A 20854-nucleotide genomic window follows, 5' to 3' on the forward strand; every position below is an offset into this window, starting at 1 on the left:
TATGCTTTAGAGGAAACAGAAGTTATAGTTTCACAGCCTCAAGGCTCCTATAATTTAGTATGGAAACAGTTCATGAATTCGTAAAAAAAAAAAACAAATGACATTTGTTAAATGACATTAAGTCACACACCTGGTTAAATGACTAGGTGAACACTGCAGACTCTGAGGGCATGATCCAGGAGAGGAAGGGATCACCCTGGGCCCAGTTCAAGAAAGATCAATAACTAGGACTTGGAGAAATAACCAGGGTTTTGAAATTAGTATCAGTAGAATTTTTTTCAATTGACTCTATGGACATATAACTTACATACAGTAAAATCTACCCATTTTGCATAGAAATCAGTTTTGACAAACATATACAACCCAGATCAGGATATAGAACATTTCTGTCACCCCCAAAGCTATTTTGTAACCCTTTGAGGTTAATCCCTCACCCCCCCCCCCCCCCGACCCCAGGCAGTCACTGATGTGACTTCTTTCTATCAACATAGATTAGTTCTGTGACTTCTAGCTGGGGAACTTCTGGGAGTGATGAAAATGTCCTGTAGCCTGATTTGGGTACTGGTTGTATGGAGGTATATACACTTGTCAAAACTCATTGACTGGGGGTAAGAATGGGGAGGAGTGAGTTGCAATGGGCTTTTTTTTTTTCTTCATTTTCCCTGACAGCCCTCTCCATTTTGCCCATCCTGACATTTCCACACTGGGCCAGGTGAGCGGGGCTGCGAAGGAGTAGGGCAGCAAAGAAGCCACCAAAGCAAGGAGAATGGAGGGGAAGGGAAGAGCCAGAAAGTCCTAGAGAGGAGCTCAGATACGGTGACAGGGGCAGCTTCCACAACTAGCACTGAAGTGGAGGATTGGTTTTATGGCCCCTGGCCCCAGGGCGGACTGGGGGATGTTTCTCAGAGCCATGCACCAAAAGGCAGGTCCATATGAGTTGGTAGTTAACTTATATTTTCAAAATCGGGTGCCCTGGATTTAGAAAGCCAGATATTTGTTTAAAAACTAAGATCCCAGATTAGAAAGTGCTTCTCCTCAGCTCACCCATGCATGCTATCTGATGCAACCTTTTATTACTGCCCTTGCCTGAATAGCCTTAATGAAATAATAAAAATTAGTTTGGATTGGCATAACTCCTGACCAATTTGGTCTTCCAAGTTTCTTTAGCCTTCAGCTCCACCTTGCTCTGAGATATGATTTACCAGTCCTCCTTCTGAGTTTTAGGCCAAATAGCAATGAAAAACCGCAGGAAAATGCAACTTCTGAGGTATAAGGGCTGCTAAGGAAGAGCCATTGAAAAGAATCTCCAGAGTCCTGTTCTCTAGTAAGCCAGCCATGGAAAAAAGCCATTGTGCTTCTTTGGAATACTGGGATGGGTCTTGTTAGACTGGTCGATGCTGAAGAGATTTTGGGTTTTTATTTAAAAGATAAGACTTTGTTTTAGGAGCACCTGGGTGGCTCAGTCGATTGAACATCCAACTCTTAGTTTCAGCTCAGGTCACGCTCTCAGGATCATGAGATCAAGCCCCACGTTGGGATCTGCACTCAGCATGGAGTCTGCTTGGGATTCTGTCTCTTTCTCTCCACACCACCCCTCACCCTGCTGCACCGCCCCTGTACTCTCTCTTTCTCACTCTCATAAATTAATTAATTAATATTTAAAAATAAATAAATAAAATATACTTAGATTTGTGGGAAATTTGCAAGGATAGTACAGTTAGTTCTACTCTACATCCAGTATTTCCTGTTATTGACATCACTGAGTAGGGTGTATTCGTCATAAGTAATGAACACAGGTACACTGTTATTTCTAAAGTTAATAAATTACCAAATTACTGAAAAGAACTGCAGCTGAGACCAAATCTGGAGTTTCTTCTGTATCCTTGCTGCCTGATAAGGGTCGATGTGGATACTCTTCCTTCACTGTGTGAAAGGGAGGGATGTGCATTGACTTACATTGGTCAGATTCTTGCCCATTGGACAACGGGGGCATGAAAAAATTGGGCAGACTGAATCTCTGCTCCTTCACTCTGCTGACTGTCAATCGAAGATTCACCTCTACCTCCACACACTGACTCTTCCATTCAGTAGTAAGCTCTTCTGGGAGTGGGCTGGGGGAGGGTTACACCTGCACCAGTAGACTTTTTATGTCCTCAGAGGGCTATTTTGTATTGGGAGGGACACTCTGGAAATTTTGGAAACAGGTAAGAAATCCATGGCCAAGCAGAATACTTTGAGAAGTTACAAGCCTTTTTATTTTTTTTATCATTTTTTATTTTATTTTAAAAATATATTTCTTTTAAAAAATATTTAAATTCAGTTTGCCAACATATAGCATAACACCCGTGCTCATCTTATACAAGCCTTTAAAAAAAATGAAATGTATCATGTAATCCATTTCTCTCAAGGACTGTTTTGACAGCATAGTTCAGAGAAGCCACGAGTTAGTGGAAACACAAGGTCTTTTGAGTTGCACTCACTTAGAAGCAAATTTTTTTAACATGGTTGATCCCAGACACACAAGTCAAAAAGCTTCTAGGTGCCCTGTGAATCAGCATTCCTTGTTGTAAGTGTCACTGCCACATCTTGGAAACAAGAACACACCCCTATATCCCCCTTGGCTGTTGCTATGCTGTTTTATTGGCCAGAGGATTCTTAGTTTATCATTATGTCTGAATCTTAGATCTCTGACCTTTTTACTGCTCTGGGTAGTCTGTAAGCTCCAGGGTTTATAACCAATATACGAGTGGCTTTTCAGTTTACTATAGCTCTTCAAGAATGCATAGTGCATCGTCTATAAAAGGGATGGGACATAACCTTTTCAGACCAAGATTTAATAGCACATTATGGAGCCAGTGTCCACCAGGACCAGACAATCTGACCCTTCTGAAAACGACTGAGCCACTAACTATAAAATATGTTTTTAAAAATCCCAACAGATCTCAGAAGGTGAAGGGTAGAAAATTTTTGATTTCCGATATTTGCTACAAGTTGAGAAAACAGATTCCAAAAGATGTTGATCATGTGGTTCTTGAGAGCTAGAATATGAGTTTAAAGCTGAAGGGGAATATGTTCAATTCTGTGCTAGGGACAAGTCTGCCTTGAGCATTTCTGACATTCTGCTGCAGAACTTGAATGCTTAGATTCATCCCTCCCCACTTATTCCCTTCCTGCCCTTATCTGTCCATTCATTATCCAAAAGCATAGGTGCTTTGCTCAGCCAGGACTGGGGGTACAGTGAACATAAGACAGACAAGGCTCCTGCCCTTATGAGGAAGGCAGACCCCAAACAGTAAACAAACTACTAAATAAAGAATTATAACCGTGGTAAGTGTCATGAATGGAGATAGAGGACAACTGTGTATATGGGGGTGGGGATGGGACGCAGGAGGGGAGACTTGCTTTAGGTTGGGTAAGCAGGAAGGCCTTAGAGGGGAGTGACATTCAAGCAGAGATGGAAGGATGAAGGAAAGAGTGTCAGGGCAGAGGGAACAGTGTGTGTGAAGCTGGGAAGGAACACAGTAAGTCAGAAGTAAAAGGAGGGCAGTGTGGCTGGACCATGGCGAGCACGTAGAGGGGTGTGTGATTTTGGAACCAAGAGAGGGTGGAACAGGAAACACCTCACAGGTTCCCTTTGGAGTCAGAGTTACAGCTAACTGTAGCTAACTATAGGAAATGGTGTGCTTGATAGTACAGGCCATTGGCTGACCTCTTTGATGGGTTGCATTAGCTGCAACTCGAGGTCTTAGGTCTATGTGAAACTGTCACTTGACATCTGGTGGGAATTTGACTGAGGCTCCAGACACATAATCACAGTAAGCAGAAGAGATATTTCCATTTTGCCTAACTTTTCTCCTTTCCTGCTTTGGTCTTTGGCTTCATTTCAACTAATTGCAGTCACTCTTGTAACTGCTTGTGGCATTGGTCAGGATTGTGTGTTGATTCCCTTCAGGTTCTATTTTCAGACCTCTGTTCCTCTCTTCTTCCCCTCATTTCTGTCCCTGTTCTCATTCAGTCTTGTTGTCTGTAGAGAACATAAATGCTCAGTTCTCTCTTCTAAAAAGTCCTTTCATGTGAATGCTGGATGGGACTCTAGAGTCGAGCTATCCAGTATGCGGCCACTATCCAACACTTGAAACGTGGCTAGTCTGAATTAGGATGTGTAAAATGAATACCAGATTTCAAAGAGTTAATACAAAAAAATATTTTATGAGTTTTTATATTGATACATGTTGAAATGACATTTTCATGTATTAAGTTAAATACAATATGTTATTAAAATTAATCTCACTTATTTCTCTTCGATTTTTGTAATGTGGCTGCTAGAAATTGTGGCTTACATTATATTTCTATTGGACAGCTCTGGCCTAGAGAGTCTCTGCTGCACCATAACAGGAATGAAGTACTGAATCGTGCTGTATGGATAAACCTCAAAAGCATATGCTAAATGAAATCAGCCAAATGCAAAAGACTGTGGATTGCATGATTCAATTTTTTAAAAATATTTTATTTACTTATCTGACAGAGAGACAGCACAAGCAGGGGGAGCAGCAGGCAGAGAGAGAGGAGAAACAGGCTCCCCGCCAAGCAGGGAGCCCAATGTGGGGCTCGATCCCAGGACTCTGAGCCGAAGGCAGACGCTTAACTGACTGAGCCACCCAGGCACCCCACATGATTCCATTTTTATAAAAATATCCAGAATCAACAAATCCATAGACATAGAGAGTAGATTAGCAGTTACCATAGACTGGGGATGGGAAGAAGGAGTGGCTGTGAATTGGCAGAAAGGATCTTTTTTTGTGTGAAGGAAATGTTCTAAAATTGAATTGTGGTGATGGTTGCATAACTTTGAATATTTACTAAATAACTGAATCATACATTTCAAATGGGTGAATTTTATGCTGTGTAAATTATGCTTTGATAGAGCTGTTAAAACGAAGGCAGTGGCCAGTAGTCTGGGGTTCCAGGGAAATAGAAGATCTGGGGATAAGATTTAGGGAGTCCTTGGTAAGCACTTAGGTTACCCAGAGAGGGTCTGTAGGAAGAGATCTGTTCAGGTACACCTCCGAGGGCATCCCCTCCTTTGGAGGTCAGAGCCTGGGGAGGTGAGGAGACAGCAAGAGAAACCGAGGAACAGCCTGGAAGGCAGGAGGGACACTGGGCACATGCAGGGTTGTGAAAATCAAGGAGAAAGCTTTGTAAGAGGAAGAGAGCGATTTGCTGAGGTGATGGTGCCGAGAAATCAGGGAAGGGCAGAGAAGACCGTGGACTCGGCCCCACGGAACAGGCAGGCTCTGTGGATGGTGAGGCCAGAAGCCAACCTCAGTGTGGTGAACAAGAGAAGCAACAATGCCTCCCAGACAGCTCCTTCAGCAGGCTTTGCTGTAAAGGAGAGAAAAAGGGATGGAGTTAGAGGGAGAAGGGGGGCCCAGGGGAGGCTTCAAAGCTAGGTTTGAACATATAAACATGTTTATATGCTGATGGAAATGATCCAGAAGAAAAGAGATTGGTGATTCTAGAACATGTTTATATGCTGTTGGAAATGGATCCAGAAGAAAAGAGATTGGTGATATCCAGGGAAGGGGGCGGGGCACCTGCAGAAACAGAGCCCCGGAGAGCAGCAGAGGGGCTGGGACCCAGAGCACAACGAGAGCTGGGTCTTGACAGAATCGGGACGCTTCTCCAGAATACTGGAGAGGAGAAGAGGTAGAGGGTGGACAGGCAGGCACATGTCGGTGAGTGCGTCTTATGGAGGCATGCCAAGATCTGTCTTACTGATTTTCTTTTCCAGTGAAGGAAGCAGGAAGATCTTCAAGTGGGAATGAAGGCAGGAGGGGTGTGGGGGCAGGGGTGTGACTGGTTTCGGAACAGCAAGAGGTGTCTTATGGCTGCTGCTCTTCAGGGCCACACATATGAGGGACACTCTAACCAACCTTTGTTGATGGAAAGCAGCGAGTGGGTTCTTGAGCTTTGGCATGCACAAAAGGGATCACCTGGAGGACTTGTTAAAATGCAGATTCCTGTCTTCTTAGCTCAGAGGTTCTGATTCAGGAGGCCCATGGGAAAGCCCCCAAATCTGCATTTTTAATAAGGTTCCCAGAAGATTCTAATGCAAGTGGCCAGCAGGCTGCAGTTAGAAAAATCACTGAAAAAAAAATGTATGTGAACAATACAAAATGAAATTTATGTGAACATAGCCTTACAGATAGGAGGCCCTGGGGATTTAATAAGACTCAGTTCTTTCCAGCAGACCATTACTTAGGCATAATTAGATCTCCCATTTTGCAAATAATCAAGTTCAGTTGTTTCTTGTCTTTAGAAAAAGAGGAATGTTTGCTGGTTAAAATCAGCAACAACAACAACAAACGATTAAACATCAATGTGTACTTTTCTTTCCAGGGGAGAGAGCAGAATGTGGCACAACCAGGTAAGAGTTGGGGATCTTGTTTTTTTGCACCTGCTGCCTGAGGGTGGGGTATGGGAGGGGGCCGGGGGTGCCAGAGAGGTGGGAAGGCGGGAGGGTGGGAGCTCAGAGAAGCTGGGCTGTTTTTAGAGTGGGATAGCTCTTCCCCAGTGTCTCCAGGGGGATGGTGTGGCTGTGCTGAGAGAGAAAGCTGGCTGTTCTGCTTGTCCTAGCCTCGTGCCGGTGAAGCCACGTCCCCTACAGGCCAGTGATGGGGAGGGCGCCTTTCTCAGCCGCTGTGGGAAAGCGGGGTCTGGTTCTGTTGGCGCCTTCCCTCTGGTGGGACAGTAATAGATACTGTGGAGTGGCCGAGGACAACCAGTAGAGGCCAGAGGCTGTGGGGTAGCCGTTGACCTGTCTCCCCATCTGTTCTATGGCTGCTGAGCAAACTGCCCAGCCTAGGCAGACGGCCCAGCCTGGGGTCCTCATTTGCCAAGGCTTTGGATTTGGCTCATTATGGCACACAACTGGGCGTATGCATGCGCACAGCCACGTAAGCGTGCACAGATACCTGTACTGCCCGCACCCTGGCTTCAGACCTCCTGGGCACTTGGATGGACTGATGGGGGAGTCCCTTGCTAAGAAAATAACAAATGGGCAACTTCTGCTTTCTCTCCAGCTTGCTCAAACCTTACCCTTTCCGCTTTTCCCTGAGCAGACCAGAGCCAGTGAATACTTTCCACTCAGCAGCTGGTAGCTGAGGGGTTGACTTTGAACAACTGGACCTTTCCTCTTCTTTCAGAGTGTTTAGATCCATATGCAGTCCTATTGCTGCCCTGGTTGTTCCTTAGGGTCCATCTCTTTCCTTTCGAGTTCCCAGCAAATAGTTATCCCACTGCCCAACACAAATTGAGCCAGTGGCCCAGAATCCTGGAAAGTGGTTAAACTTGGCAAGGGAAAAGATGAACCCTCAACTCCCTCCTGCTCATCTGGAAGAGAGCTGGCTGGGAAGAGGCTTGGAAAGCTCCGAGGTTTTCACTTTGCCAGGCCCAGGATGGGGGAGACAGAGGGCTTTCCAGAAGCTTAGCTGTACAGCTGTTCTTCTGGGCCCTGGCAGTCTGGGAATATCAGGATGATTCACAATGCCAGGCAAGGACCTTCCAGCACAAGGGTCAGCAGATGTGCAGGGTCACTTTCTAAGAACCTTTCAGAAACAAACTCATTAACTTATTTAGTTTTCCTGGCAAAAGAATGTTGTCATAGTCCCCAAACAACAGAAGCCACATTTTACACCAAAGTCTGCAAATAGGAAAACAGATGGGGGATGAATTGAGCCATCCCTCACTTCCTCTTAATTCCTAGAACTCATGCAAAGGAAGATGGTTCCAGCAGATTGCAGGAGAGATGTGTAATCGAACCCTTGGCCAGGTCCCAAGGTCTACCTCAGAGAAAAGTTTAGGGTTGTTTTTATTTTTTAAATTTTTAAATAAAGCCTTCTGAGATTTAGTCTTCCACACCCTCTTTGACCTAGGGCCTGGGAAATGCAAGCTGCAACTACAGACCTCCCACTTAGATATGCTACACTAAACTGCAAACCCAGCCATCTATACTCTGGCCCTTGGCCAAGGTCAGAGGCAACTTTGTTAGTAAACTAAAAGCTTCCCCTTACTTCCAAAAATTATTTAAAACTTGTCTGCAATGCTCTGCCAACTTGAAGTGGTTTTTAATTTAATCCTAAAGGCCCTGAGTGAGATGTTTCTATGCTATGGCTCTCTGTGTCTTCCATGGTTTCCTGCCCAAGGTTAGCGTCATTTGGATGATCCTTTGAGCAGGTCCCTTCAGCCAAGTTTGCTGCTGGCCTTGTGTAGACAGACTGCTTTTTGCACGTGGGCTGCAACACATTACATTTTTTCCCTCACATTTAAGAACCTGATCTTAGAATAATCCCAATTCATAACCCTGTAGCTAGGTGGACCAGATGCAATAATGCACTTGAAAAGTATGTGATAAATGGCACAGTAAGATGCAAACATAAGCTTTGATTGTGATTATTCTAACTCCAGACTGGCTTCCCTAACCCAGGGTAGCTTGTCCCTGTGGTCAGGATTAGTGGTGAAAGCACATGAGATTTCTTGTCTAGACAGATGCACCTGACAGATACCCATGCACAGCTTCCAAGGGCCCAACTGCCAATGAACTACAACATTGCCACCATTTTGGATGTTAACACCCACCTCTTTCGGGTTATCTAGGGAATATTTTCGTCACTGTCCTTTTGATCACAGAATAACTTTGAGGCCAATTCCTATGTTGCCAATGTATGTTAATTTTCATCTTGATTGAAAGGCAGAAAGGGGACATTGGTCTCTGGTTTCTCTCTCTTCCTCTCTGTGGCTTTCTCTGTTCCTGTTTTCCCTGCCTCTCTCTTTCTTTCCTTTTTGCTCTGCAACTGAGCAGCAGAAGAGATGGAAGGCTTAGGCTGCCCCACTTTCCTTGGCTGAGCTGCCCCCCTGCTCCCCGCTTTGTGCCCCACCCAGCACCTCAGTAAGTCAAAATCGATGTGATGTCTGCAAAGTTGGGATAGCTACGTTTCCTTGTCAGAGATTTCCAGTCAGTACCCAGAACACCACACAAGGAAAGAAATCCCAGTGTGATTTGAATAGTCTTTGCTTTCTGGATTGGACAGGAGAAATGGGAAAAGTATCCTTTTCCCTCTTCATTCCATTTTGTAAACTTAAAGAAAAAAAATTCCTGAAGACTTATTTTAAGAAACCCTCCAGCTGGGCACCCTAGGTTTTTTTTTTTTATATTGGGTGTCCAACACCTGCGTTAAGAATCTCTACTTTTGCTGGCCAGGGGAGTTTAACAGGTAACTTAAAGCAACTGCTGGATGTTCTGTGATAAAATCAACTTCCCAATTTCACATTCACACCAGAATCTTAAGGAGGAAGAGCTGAATTCAGCTCTCAGCTGCAATTACATGTTATGGTGTGACTCTTGGAAAGTTTCTTAATCTCTCATGGGCTCATTTGCCTTATGTTTAAAGTAGACTTAATAAGTCTCGCCTACCTCACAGGGTCATTGTGAGGGTATCATGTAGTGTGAGATAAGGCAACCATCTGAGAATGTTCACAAATAGAAACCCTAAACCTGAGGGAGACAAGACGGCACAGTTGCTGTCCTCAACTTATTCCTAATCCTAAGACTTAAAACCTGTGGCCTTGTGTCACATCTTTTTCTTTTCTTCACACTCTCTCTTGGCATTTGGAAACTCAAAAGCAGATCCACTGTAAGAAGTACAACCCCTACATACCCACATCCTCAAAATATCGGTAACCGATGACAAAGAAATGACAAAGGACTTAGCTAACCAAATTGACATAGATCCGAGATGGGCTCGAAATGGTCTTGCCTGTTGTTTCTTTTTAAAATTTTGGTCTGTGCTGTTATTTTGGTTCCAATGTTTGGGTGGCATGATATTTGGATTCAGCTGTGTCTTTGCCCATGCATGTCCTGGAGCTAGCAGCATTTGCTCAATACTCAAACATGTAGGAGAAGCTGATGATATTTCCCTAGATGGCTGGGCCTCTGAAGAAGACACACAACAAAGCCAGTGAGCAGAGGCAGCATGAATCTCTTTCACCTTAATTGGCTCCACAATCCATGAGATTTCTTGCCCATTCACAGAAATCAGTCAAGACTTGGGGGACCAGGTCTTTGCTCGTCACGTGTGGACATTATCTGTGCCAGGCTGGGTCCCCACTTGTTGCTCCCCAAATTGTGAACCAAGCCATTTGAAAATGAACTGCCTCTCCCAGTTAGGGGCCTCCTCCTAACCTCAGAAAGCCCTTTGCCCTGGAAGGCTGGCAGCATTGAGTCAGGCCAACTTGGGTGGCGAAAGATGAGCAAATAAGCCAACACAGGTATATGCATGGTGAGCAACTCGAAACTGGTCCAGTGTTTGTGGCTGTTTGACTGTTCCTGATGAACTGTGTTATGGTTTCCCCTCCCTGGAGCCAAGAGTGGAGCCCAGGGAATGGAGATCCTCAAGTAAAGCAAGACACTTTCAACCTGACCCAACAGGTCCTCCACTGGCAAGGGTTAATGGGATGGAATGAGTCCTTGGCTGGAAGTGAACAAGTGGCCTCAGGCTCCATGACTGGTCTGGTGGGAAAAATCTTGGCATTGGAGCCAATGAGGCCTGAGTTTGGGGCCTGACACTGCCAGCTCCCCTCTTTAGGCCTCAGCGTCTGCCTCTGTAAAATGGGGGTGTCCATACGGGGTGAGCTAACATTAAGTGTAATGATAGATTTGAAAGTGCCTTAATCAAAAGTGTACTTGACTAAAGCACAGGATATAATCATCACCCCAGGTCACCTGGGGACCCCAAAAAAGCTGTAACCTCCCTCCAGGAATCAATTTCTTCATCTCTAAAATGAGAATAATAATTGCCTGGCTCTTAGATCAATGAAATAAAGATTAGTCAAGTGCATTAGAAATGCCGAGAGGCATTAGAAAGATCAGTACCACGGTACATTGGGAGTTGAGACTTGGTGATGAATTTAAGCCAAGGAATGAAAATTAACCCTTCCAATCATCATTGAAAGTCTCTTGCTTTCTCAGGCTGCAGATTACACCTCTCTCCCCTGGTTCCTCCTCCATCTGGTCAGCTTTGCGGGATGACAGCCTCTGATTGGAGTTGCAATGGTTTCCTGGATACATACTATTTCCCTCTTGTGATCTAGAATGCATTTGTGTTACACGAGCGTTGCTCCTGCCTGACACTGTGGGTAAATTAAGATCCCTGTAAACATCCAAAGGCCTTCAGATGGAGCATTGGACACCAATGTGCTGGGGGCTCAGGGGTTTCCATTTGCATTTTGTGTTCTCCTCCAGTCATGGGTTTTAAGAGCGTCTTTCCCAGTTGTATGTTTGCGTTGGTTGCTTTCTTGATTTCTTTTGTTCCGTTTTCCCTAGGCCCCCCTGTCTTCCCCCTAAACCACAGAAAATGAGGAGACCTAGGCCTCTCTCAGTGTGTAGCCATAAACTATTTAACGGCTGTATGGAAGCGTTTATTAAGGTACTTGCTGGGGAGCCACGGAGTCCGCGAATGCACCCAATGTAATGGCAGCCTTTCTCCACCTCCTCCCCTCGGCCAACAGCCCTGCCCAGAACCAACCGGACCTTTCAGTTGTGCCCTGGGCCAGGCCCTGGGGCAAGCTAGTTCCTCACTGCAGCCTGCTCTTAGCTTTAAGTGAGGGCTTCTGAAAGGCAGAGCTGCTTTTGTCTCTGACCAGTTGATCCTAAGTGCTTTCCCGTGATCCTCAGCCCCAGGGGAGGGATAAGATCACAATGCAGCCCAAGGAGTCCAGGTGGGATTGAGATGCCAGCGCAGTGGTCCCCACCAGCCAATCTCTCCTGCTTCAGTGACTGTGGTCCTAGCTAGGCCCAGGGACACTTAGAGAAACCACCTTACCTCGCTTCACACCCACACCTCCCAAGAGATTGGTTGGAAGCAACACAAAGAAAATCTCTTGGGTAGCAGTGTGTTTTTATACCAGTATTTTTTGGTTGAGAATATACTGGCAAAGGAAACACATAAAATTTTTTGAGAGAAAACTCTCCTACCTTATTTTGCTTCTTGTTAAGCATTTTGAGAGGAAAGAGAAGAGCAGAGGTGGTCCCTTAAGAATTCCAGATTAACCCTGTACATCCTAAACTAAAAATGAAAGTGTTTCAGCCCAGGAAGTTTCTCTTGTCTCCTGGATGCTAAGGGCACAGGATCGAGGCATCCCAGATAGAATGAACGACTCAAGGCAACTGAAGCTGGCCATAGAGTTGCAAAAGGTGACAAGTCGGGGAGATGCTTGAGGAACACGAGTCAGGGGGAGCAGGGGGGAAGGTCTCTGCCAGTTATTTGAGAGCCCTCCATTTTCCAGTGAAGACACTTTCTGCAGAAAAGATAACTGGTGTCAGTCAGGAGGAAAGTAAATGCTCTTGGACTTTACTGGTGATTTTGGAGTCGTGGAGGCTGCCCCTCCCAGACACTCGCTCCTCTGTCCTGACACACTGTTCACAGGAATTGCAGGATGGGGGTGAGAGAGGGCAGAGGGCATGCATGGGACTGTGGGCAGGGCCAGCAGCTGGGGCTGCACAGCTGTCTCTGCCTGCGGGCTGAGGTCTGGGGAAGGGACAGGAGGGGCAGGAGATGGTGGAACAGTAGGGCACCAGTCAGGACCATCCAGGGGTGGGCACCAGCAAGAGCTGCTTTAGGCCACCTCAGAGGAGTGAGGCACAGAGGATCCCAGAAGGAGGGGTACCACTGGGTGCATCAGGAAAGAGGTACTGTTTGGAGGGGACCCCCAGGGAGCAATTTGCCATCCAATAGGTCATGGGAAGATACAACTGAGTCAAGAGTCCTTCTTTCCTTTTCTTCCCCTTCTGTCGCCACCAAGGCTTCTTCTCATTCCCCCTTGTCCTGGGAAAAGCCACTCTCCGTAGCTGAGAGGGGACTGAGGTGCACATTGGCTATTCTCCTTGCTCCCAAGGAGTGTAGCTTATGCTTAGGAGGTTTTCAGCACAGAAAACTGAAAGAATAGGCTATCCGGGACAAGCACTCTGTGAACTCCGCATGGAAGCAGGTGCAGTGAGTGCTCAGAGCAAGAAGAGCCAGGAGCCCCAGAGCACAGGAGGCTGCTGGTGAGGCTTTGAGGGAAGGATGGGAACAGAGTGGAGGGGAAGGAGCAAGACAGGAGTCCCTGAAAGGAGAAACACAGTGAATGAAGGCTCAGAGACAGGCATGCCTTCCTGAATTTGCTCAGCTCTTTGGAGACAGATGATCCGTCAGGGCACTTGGAAGGAACTGACTCTTACCCAACGGGACTTGAGAATTAGGTGTTCTGTTTAATGAAACAGTCTTTTATTAGAAAGCTCCTACATAGAATGTGTGACTGTCAGAAAGTCTGACTTTATCGCCCTTGATAAACACATCACAGCTTCAACCATGTTTGCCCCTTGGAGGAGGTAGTCACTTGGGAAGCCACATTCTTATCCTAAATATATCATCATTGGTGCCCTTGGTCAGTCTTCCTTAGAGCCTGATGCGTGGCCCTGGTCAGTGGTGCCAAAACCTCATATTAGAATGGACATCCTGGCCATTGGAAGGAAAAATGTCATTCACTTCAGCTTTGCAACACCACTGAAGGGACAGAATGGCCAGAGGCATATGCTACGGGGGTGCTGGCTGACTGGCTCTCAAAAGCCGCTTGGCACGGGTCATGTGGTTGGAGTAAGTGCACACTTGGTCCCCTCAAGGGACTAGTTGAAAGGATAAACACTTATTTGACTAAAAAAATCAAAGAAAAATGGTGTATCTGTTAAACACAAGTGCATTTCTTTATGGTCACACTGCACTTTTACCACATACCATCAGGGCAGTTCAGCAAACTCTTCCACGAGAAGAGTGTAACTCGCATGTAGCAGGGTCTCACCCTCAGGGATGGTTAGCTTCCAGAGACAATGGAAAGGCAGTCATATAATATATTCAATCCTTCAATGTTTGGGAATGGAATTTAATTTTCTCTTGAAGACTCTGCATGAAAGGAGAATGCCCAGCTTTGAAATGTCAAACCTGTGAACGGCTTTTCAGTAAAATGACGTTGCTGGAACTCTGATTATGAGCGTTTAGTGGGCCAGGAGAACATCCCCAAATTAAGAATGACGGATACGTTGATGGATTTCTAGAATCCTTGGAATTGGCCTTTTTCAGAATCCTTGATTTTTTTTTTCCTTCTCAGAAGAAAACTCAATTTTTCTTTTAAATTTTAAAGTCCATTTAAATGTTATCATAAATTTTGGGAGTGAGAATTCCCCACCGTGTTTCTGTAAGATGAGAATATTGATTACCTTCCTTATGAGTGTGTGACGAGATCAAATGAGCTAATATGTGCCATGTTTCTAGAGTGCTCCTGGCATAGAGTAAGTACTATGGAAATGCTGGCCATTACTGTGGTCACTAGCTTTTAGGAGATTGCTCATAGAGTCTCATCTGATAGACTCTGCTCAGTTCTAGGATTCAGGTAGGTTTAGCCAACATATTAATTCCAGTTGTGGAGATGATGGGGACTGGACAGATGACACCAGCCAGAAGGTACACACCCTCCACTTTCTCAGGTCAGCCTCTCAAGGAGCCTGGATGATATGTAGCTCCCACCCCAGAGCCTGACCTGCTGCACATGTGGGAGAAAGAACACACAGTGCTCCCCTGAAAATGGGTAGCTTCATTGGCTTTCGTGAAAGTAAAGGCTCCAGTTCTACCTGCAAGATCCTAAAAGCGTTTTGGCTCTACTGTCCTCCCTCCTCCCAGGCCTTTCTCAGCTTTGGGGTTCCCTGAGGTGTTCTCACTGAGAGTAAGAAGGAGAGCAGAGCCAATGGAGACCCAGGAAAAGCTACCCAGGGTGTTTGGTAGGAAAGCATGGGAAGCTGTTTGAATTTGGAAGCAGGGAGATTCCTGTCAGATTGTATCCAGAGGGCACCCAATAGACACAATCTTGGTGAAATCGGCTTCGTACTAAGAGTGAGGTTTCCTGAATTGACTTCCAGGGACAGTGTCACAGTAGATGCCTGAAGGTGTGTGTCCCTCCTTCTTGTGGATAGCTGTGCTAACCTTAGGGGGTCTTAGGTAGGCCCCTGCCCCTTGGTGAATGAACAGCCCCTGTGTCAAGGAGAAGCTAAAGGTGGGATCAGGAAGGTGCTCAGTACACACCATCCCTGTGCTCGACAAGGATTGATAGAGGCCCCTTTGCCACCCAGTATCCATGGCAGGCCCACCAGCAGGCTGGCCAGGGGCAGGGTGCAGACTCTTAGGTGGCCCTGAGGGCGGGGGTGGCCCTCCCCACCAGCAGGCTGGTTGGCAGTCCCCCCAGGACCGTTGCTGGCTGCCATTGCATTTCCGCGTTCACGGACTCTGAAGGATCTGCTTACTCTAACTGATCTTACTCCTGCGTAATCTTTTCTTTTTCTCCTGCTCTGCTGCCTGTTTATTTTTTGTTATCAGAGGAAGAAGAAATGCTCGAACCAGGAACCAGGTATTTACTAGAAAGGGCCGTTAGCCCCATTCAGCTGGATGGAACCTGTCTGTAGTACTGACTTCTAGAACAGGACCCACCTCGTGTGTCGCCTCAGGGTCCATTGTATCCTCCTCTCCCCCTGACTGTCATTAACCAAGGAGAGAGCTCACAGGTGGGGTGTGGAGGAACTGCAAAGGCACCGAAATTCGTGGGTTTTTTTTTTTTTTTTCTGTCCTTTTGCAAGAACATACTACGTGTGCCTTGCTGTTTCCTCGCCTGAGGAGGTTAGTAATTTAATTTGGCCCCTTTTAAAGAAAGTTTAAGAAAGATTTTGGGCTCTTTAAGTGACCCGGAAGAATAGGTCAACCAATCACGGAATCCAAGAGAAAACTAGCCCTTGCCCAACTCTTAATGGCCACAGGCCCATCTAGGAAAATGTAATTGAAAATACACTCATCCCCTGCCCCCCCCCCCCATGTGTATGTTTAGAATTGCATCTTATTCAGCAATTTTGACTAAGTTGGCCATTCAATGGTCAGTGGCTCACATTAGCTGTTCCTAGTACTTTCCCTTGTAACACATTTATTGTTAAACAAAGTATCTGCCTGGATGTTTAGGTTGTAACCCCATGAGGAGACTTGGCCCCCTTTCTCAGAGCTCAAAAGGACCCTTGGGGCCATCCTTGCTTCCCATAGTGTGTTCTTATTTCAAGCATCAGGTACTGCAGTGCTAGAAGGAGGCCTTGATCCTGCCTTTTTATCCTTGAGCACTGAGAGGATAGGGTTGAGCGGGGGCAGAGTGGAGAGGAAGGCAGAGTGTTCTTCAGGAGCCAACGCCAGCCCCTCCCTGGGCAGTGGCTTCCCTCCCCCTCCCAGATGTGCCCTTCTGAGCCCTGATTTCTTCCTAGCTAAGTAAGAAGACAGAGCATTTCTTGAAAATTATCGTAGCTATGCCTTTTTCTGCACATAATAAGGTTTTCTATTTTAACTGTTTGTGGAGACTTTAAGATTAGCAGTTCCTTGCTTATTTTCCTACTAATCTGATGGTACTAATATTCTGGCTTGAGTTTATTATCTGTGTTTGCAATGTCTTTTTTCCTGTGTTGGTTGCCAAGCCCAGTACAACTCACATTTTTTTTTTTTCCTTAAGGATTCAGGACAAGCTATACCGCTTGTAGTCGAGAGCTGCATCCGGTACATCAATTTATATGGTAAGCTCAATCTTGGGGCAGTGTTTTCAGCTTTCTCCAGAACAGGTGCTGGGCTGTTCTCATAGGAAATGAGATTTTAATTCATCTTGGAAGATTTCCTGTTACTCCCCTGCTTCCTAGAGAGAAAACACTTCTTGGCACAGCTGCTATGCTGAGTGCTCTTTTGAGCCTTGTATGTCTGGGGATGAAGGTGGTGGTGAGAAGACCCAGAAACTGAAAAAAACAAGGATCAGGGAGGGCCTGGATAGGAGAACCATTTCAGTTCCTTCGTGTCTCCCAGCTGACCTTAGAGGTCTGTGTTTTGCATACTGAATGTAGCTGGGCAATCAGTCAGTTCACTGACTCTACCAAGTTCCATTAAGGAAATAAGAGTGTCTGAGATTTGCTAACCTTGGTATCCCAGAACTTCCTTTGTGCTTCCATCTATTCATTCATTCATTCACTCCTCCAAAAATGTATTTTCAGAGTGCATAGCAGGCACTGTTCTGACAATGGGAGTATAAGCATGAATAAGACAGGTAAGGTACAGGCCCTAGGCAGCTTACGTTACCAATTAGAAAGGCCAGGAAATTAAACAGAGAAATAATAAAATTTCAGGTAGTGATAATGCCAAGAAACTGAATGAAAAGGGGATAGAGAATGGCTGGAGAGTAGTAGGGCTGTTTTGGCTAAGGCGGTAAGGAAAGACAGCTTTGTGGGGGTGACATTTGAGTAGAAGAAGCCAGCCGTTAACACGGCAAGTGTAAAGGTCTAATATGGGAAGGAAGGGAAGTATGACTTGATGGGAATGAGCTAGGAGGATGGGATAAAAGACACAGGTGGTAAAGATTCAATATTGCTTAGGGAAAGACATAAAAAAGCTTTTTTAAAGCACATGCTATGTACAAACCAAACTAGGAATAAAGCCGTTTAGAAGTAAACACTTTTCTAAATTATAATGTGAGAGTTATTTTATTTTATTTTTATTCTATATTTTTGGAGAGTTGTTTTATATAGAAAAACTGAATGCGAGAGAAAAGATCACAGTCACCTCATGCCCATGAATTCCCATTCAAGATGGGATAGCCCCTTTAATTCCTTTAATTCTATAGGTTACTGTTCAGTCCTGTAGGTTCCAATCCTGTGTTGTTACTGTTATGTCAGGTGTCAGGGTCTCCTCCTTATTATGGCTTTGTAGAAGCACACACACACAGACACACAAAGATTTCTTTTCCTTAATAATTTAATGTCCCCAAGCCCCTTGACCCACAAGCTCTAGACTCAAGCTTTCCTGAAAGGAAGAAAATATCTGTATAGGTAGGGGGTGGGAATGGTTGAGTGTATGGTATTGATCATTCTTGCTCAAAAACTCTATGGCTGTTAGACTGAAATGGCATTTGTAAACTCAGGCCAAGCTACTTGGTGCCAGTGTACCTGGTGAACTTGGTAGGCAAAATGCATCTTGGCCAAATTGGAAGTTATTCACTGGTTCCATGTTGATATAAACCTCTCATGGCCTTTTCCTTCAAACCCCAACAAGAAGTCACAGACACATAAAGCAGGATGTCTCAGAGTATTGGGGCCAGCTGAAATTCATTGCAAAGGCTACTTTTGGGCTTCTGCCAGGAGATCTTTATTGGGAATGACTCCTGTAAAGAGTGGTGGGAGAAAGAGACAGGCAGTGGGGAGGGTCATCGATGTGCCCAGTGGTCAGATGAGCTCCAGGCATTATGGCATTTTCTCTTTGTTTGTTTCTTTTAGGACTCCAACAGCAAGGGATCTTCCGAGTGCCAGGATCTCAGGTCGAAGTCAATGACATAAAAAATTCCTTTGAGAGAGGTAGGTGCAGAGTCACCATCTCCAGCTTGTGTCCATAGGAAGCCAGGATGGATGTTGACGTGTGTCTTAGAGCCAGCGGCGTGATGGAGCTGGCTTGTATCCACATCTTTTTCCAACTGGATTCAGTGCCTGCCCCTTGATAGCTTGAAATCAGCCAAGGCAGGAGTATTTACACCACAGAAATTGGCAAATGCCAACATCTTTTCTTTGCCTTTTTCCATCTAAAGAGTTAGCTGTTAAGCATTTACTAGCACACATGGGCAACTCTGTCTAGTGACGTATAGTAGTTTCTGGGAAAGAGGGCTGAGTAAAGCACTTGAAATTACAATGTGAGTCTATAAATGCTGCTGTGTTTTAGAAAAGTTGGAAGAATACAGATCACACTGGGCGGCTTTTAGAATATCCTAATTCTTATTGTTTTTTTAATGCAGTATTTTGGCAGAAAAAAAAAAAGAAAAGAAAAAGAAAAAGAAAAATAGTCTGAGGACTCCAATCTAAACCCATTTCCCTGTAGTATATCATATCCCAATTTACAAAGCACATTCTTACCCCTCCTTCTATGTGATCTTCCTAACAGTCTTGGAAGGTATTTGGTTTGTCCCTGCTTCCTGTGCTCTGAGCAGGTCTCTCCCCCTGTTCCAGCCCTGAAATTCTCCCTCCCTATTACCCGGCTTCCTCTGGAGTGGCAGTCTCCTGAGGAAAGTCACCCCTTCACTATTTTCCTTGATTCCATCCAAGGTCTAGCTCTAGAGTGGAAGAACCAACTCTGTCAGCCCCAAGCAGTCAATGCCACAGACCTCCATAGCCCTTGGCACTCTGGCTTTGAACCGGGTTTAAAGAGCAGGATTTGGGGGGATCCCTGGGTGGCGCAGCAGTTTAGTGCCTGCTTTTGGCCCAGGGCGCGATCCTGGAGACCCGGGATCGAATCCTACATCGGGCTCCCGGTGCATGGAGCCTGCTTCTCCCTCTGCCTATGTCTCTGCCTCTCTCTCTCTCTCTGTCTCTCTCTGTGACTATCATAAATAAATAAAAATTTTAAAAAAATTAAAAAAAAAAAAAAAAGAGCAGGATTTGGCTGGTTGTGGTGCCTGGTGGCCTCCTAATGTCCTGTGGAGCTTCTGTTTTGGAGTTTGCTCTAGGATTTTGGGCACTTAGAACCAGAGAGCCCCAGAACTTCCCTGTTCCAAACTCTTACTTGTGCATTTCTTGTCCTCACAATGAGCAGGCTTCACTGAGCCCTACACTGCGCTGGGTAATGGACTAGGGCCTAGAAATGCAAGGGGAATAGAAGACAGCCATGACTAGTAGGGAGCCAGTTTAGCAGACAACAGAGTAAGTACTGGGGGGGACTTCTGGCTGGCTCAGCCGTTGAGTGTCTGTCTTTGGCTTGGGTCATGAACCCACGGTCGTGGAATTGAGTCCCACATCGGACTCCCTGCATGGAGCCTGCTTCTCCCTCTGCCTCTGTCTCTGTGTGTGTGTCTCTCATGAATAAATAAATAAAATCTTTTAAAAACCAAAGAAACAAAAACAGAGTAAGTACTGGGTGGTGTGGGAACCTCTGGCCCGCTTGGATGGGGTAGGGAGGAGTAGTAAAGCCAGAGAAGTCTTCCTGGAGAAGGAAATGCCCAAGCTGAGGCTTAAAAAGTATGAGCCAGAAAAACTAGGGAAAGGTCATTCCAGACTAAGGAAACAGCATGTGTAGGAGGCCAGAAAGCATGAGGTATCTTCCATCAACCTCCCTGATGCAAGTGTCATACATCATTCCCTGAGCTTCTCTTGACAACCCTGCATAGCCCAATCCAAAGTTTTGTTCATTTCCCCCAACTCCTTAGCACACCTGCTGCCCTGTGTTCATTGTAAATGAACAGAACCATGGTCTGAAATCTTTGCTGGTTCTATCCTCTTGGGCTCATCTCCTTATACAGAATTCTTTAAATCTCTTGGGTAAGCTCACTACACAGTGCCTCTAGCCTGGCGGCTGCCCCCACCTCAAATTTCCATTTCACTGTATTCTGTAAGTAACTTTCTTATACCAGGCAGTCCAGCCCTATCTCCGCCCCAAGAGCACTGCTTTCTTTCCTTCTTGATCGTGCTTTGTAAGGTCAACACCTCTGCCACTTGCTTGGGTACCTGTTCCCAACAGGCCTCGGGTCCCCTCCGGCAGAGCCCTGTGCAGCAGGGATCACCTGACCCAAATCTCAGCTGCAAAAAATGTTTTCTGCTTTTTCTTTGCCCCAAGTATGCCATTGGCTCCTCTCTCTCTCTCCATCATTCCAGAATGAATCTCATTCTTGAGGCAGGCTTGTCTTTCTACTCCACCTGAGCCTATGGTGAACTATGGCTTATTCTTAA

The 20854-nt window shown here is 45.7% G+C and overlaps 1 protein-coding gene across 6 annotated transcripts in view; it reads left to right on the forward strand.

Moving 5' to 3' along the window:
• Window positions 1-20854, forward strand: part of SRGAP3 (SLIT-ROBO Rho GTPase activating protein 3) — a 252413-nt gene that overhangs the window by 194455 nt on the left and 37104 nt on the right. For 2 of the 6 annotated variants that reach the window (XM_077857962.1, XM_077857965.1), the window contains exons 11-15: window positions 6400-6427; window positions 8861-8947; window positions 15459-15489; window positions 16621-16681; window positions 18422-18499. In XM_077857962.1, the coding sequence (XP_077714088.1) occupies window positions 6400-6427; window positions 8861-8947; window positions 15459-15489; window positions 16621-16681; window positions 18422-18499 (285 nt within the window). Of the gene's footprint in view, window positions 1-6399; window positions 6428-8860; window positions 8948-11026; window positions 11309-11380; window positions 11484-15458; window positions 15490-16620; window positions 16682-18421; window positions 18500-20854 lie in introns of those variants that run through there. The other 4 variants (XM_077857963.1, XM_077857964.1, XR_013357452.1 and 1 more) reach the window with 4 other exon arrangements.

This window comes from Canis aureus, chromosome 19 (genome assembly GCF_053574225.1).
Source record: "Canis aureus isolate CA01 chromosome 19, VMU_Caureus_v.1.0, whole genome shotgun sequence".
Taxonomy (NCBI): domain Eukaryota; kingdom Metazoa; phylum Chordata; class Mammalia; order Carnivora; family Canidae; genus Canis; species Canis aureus.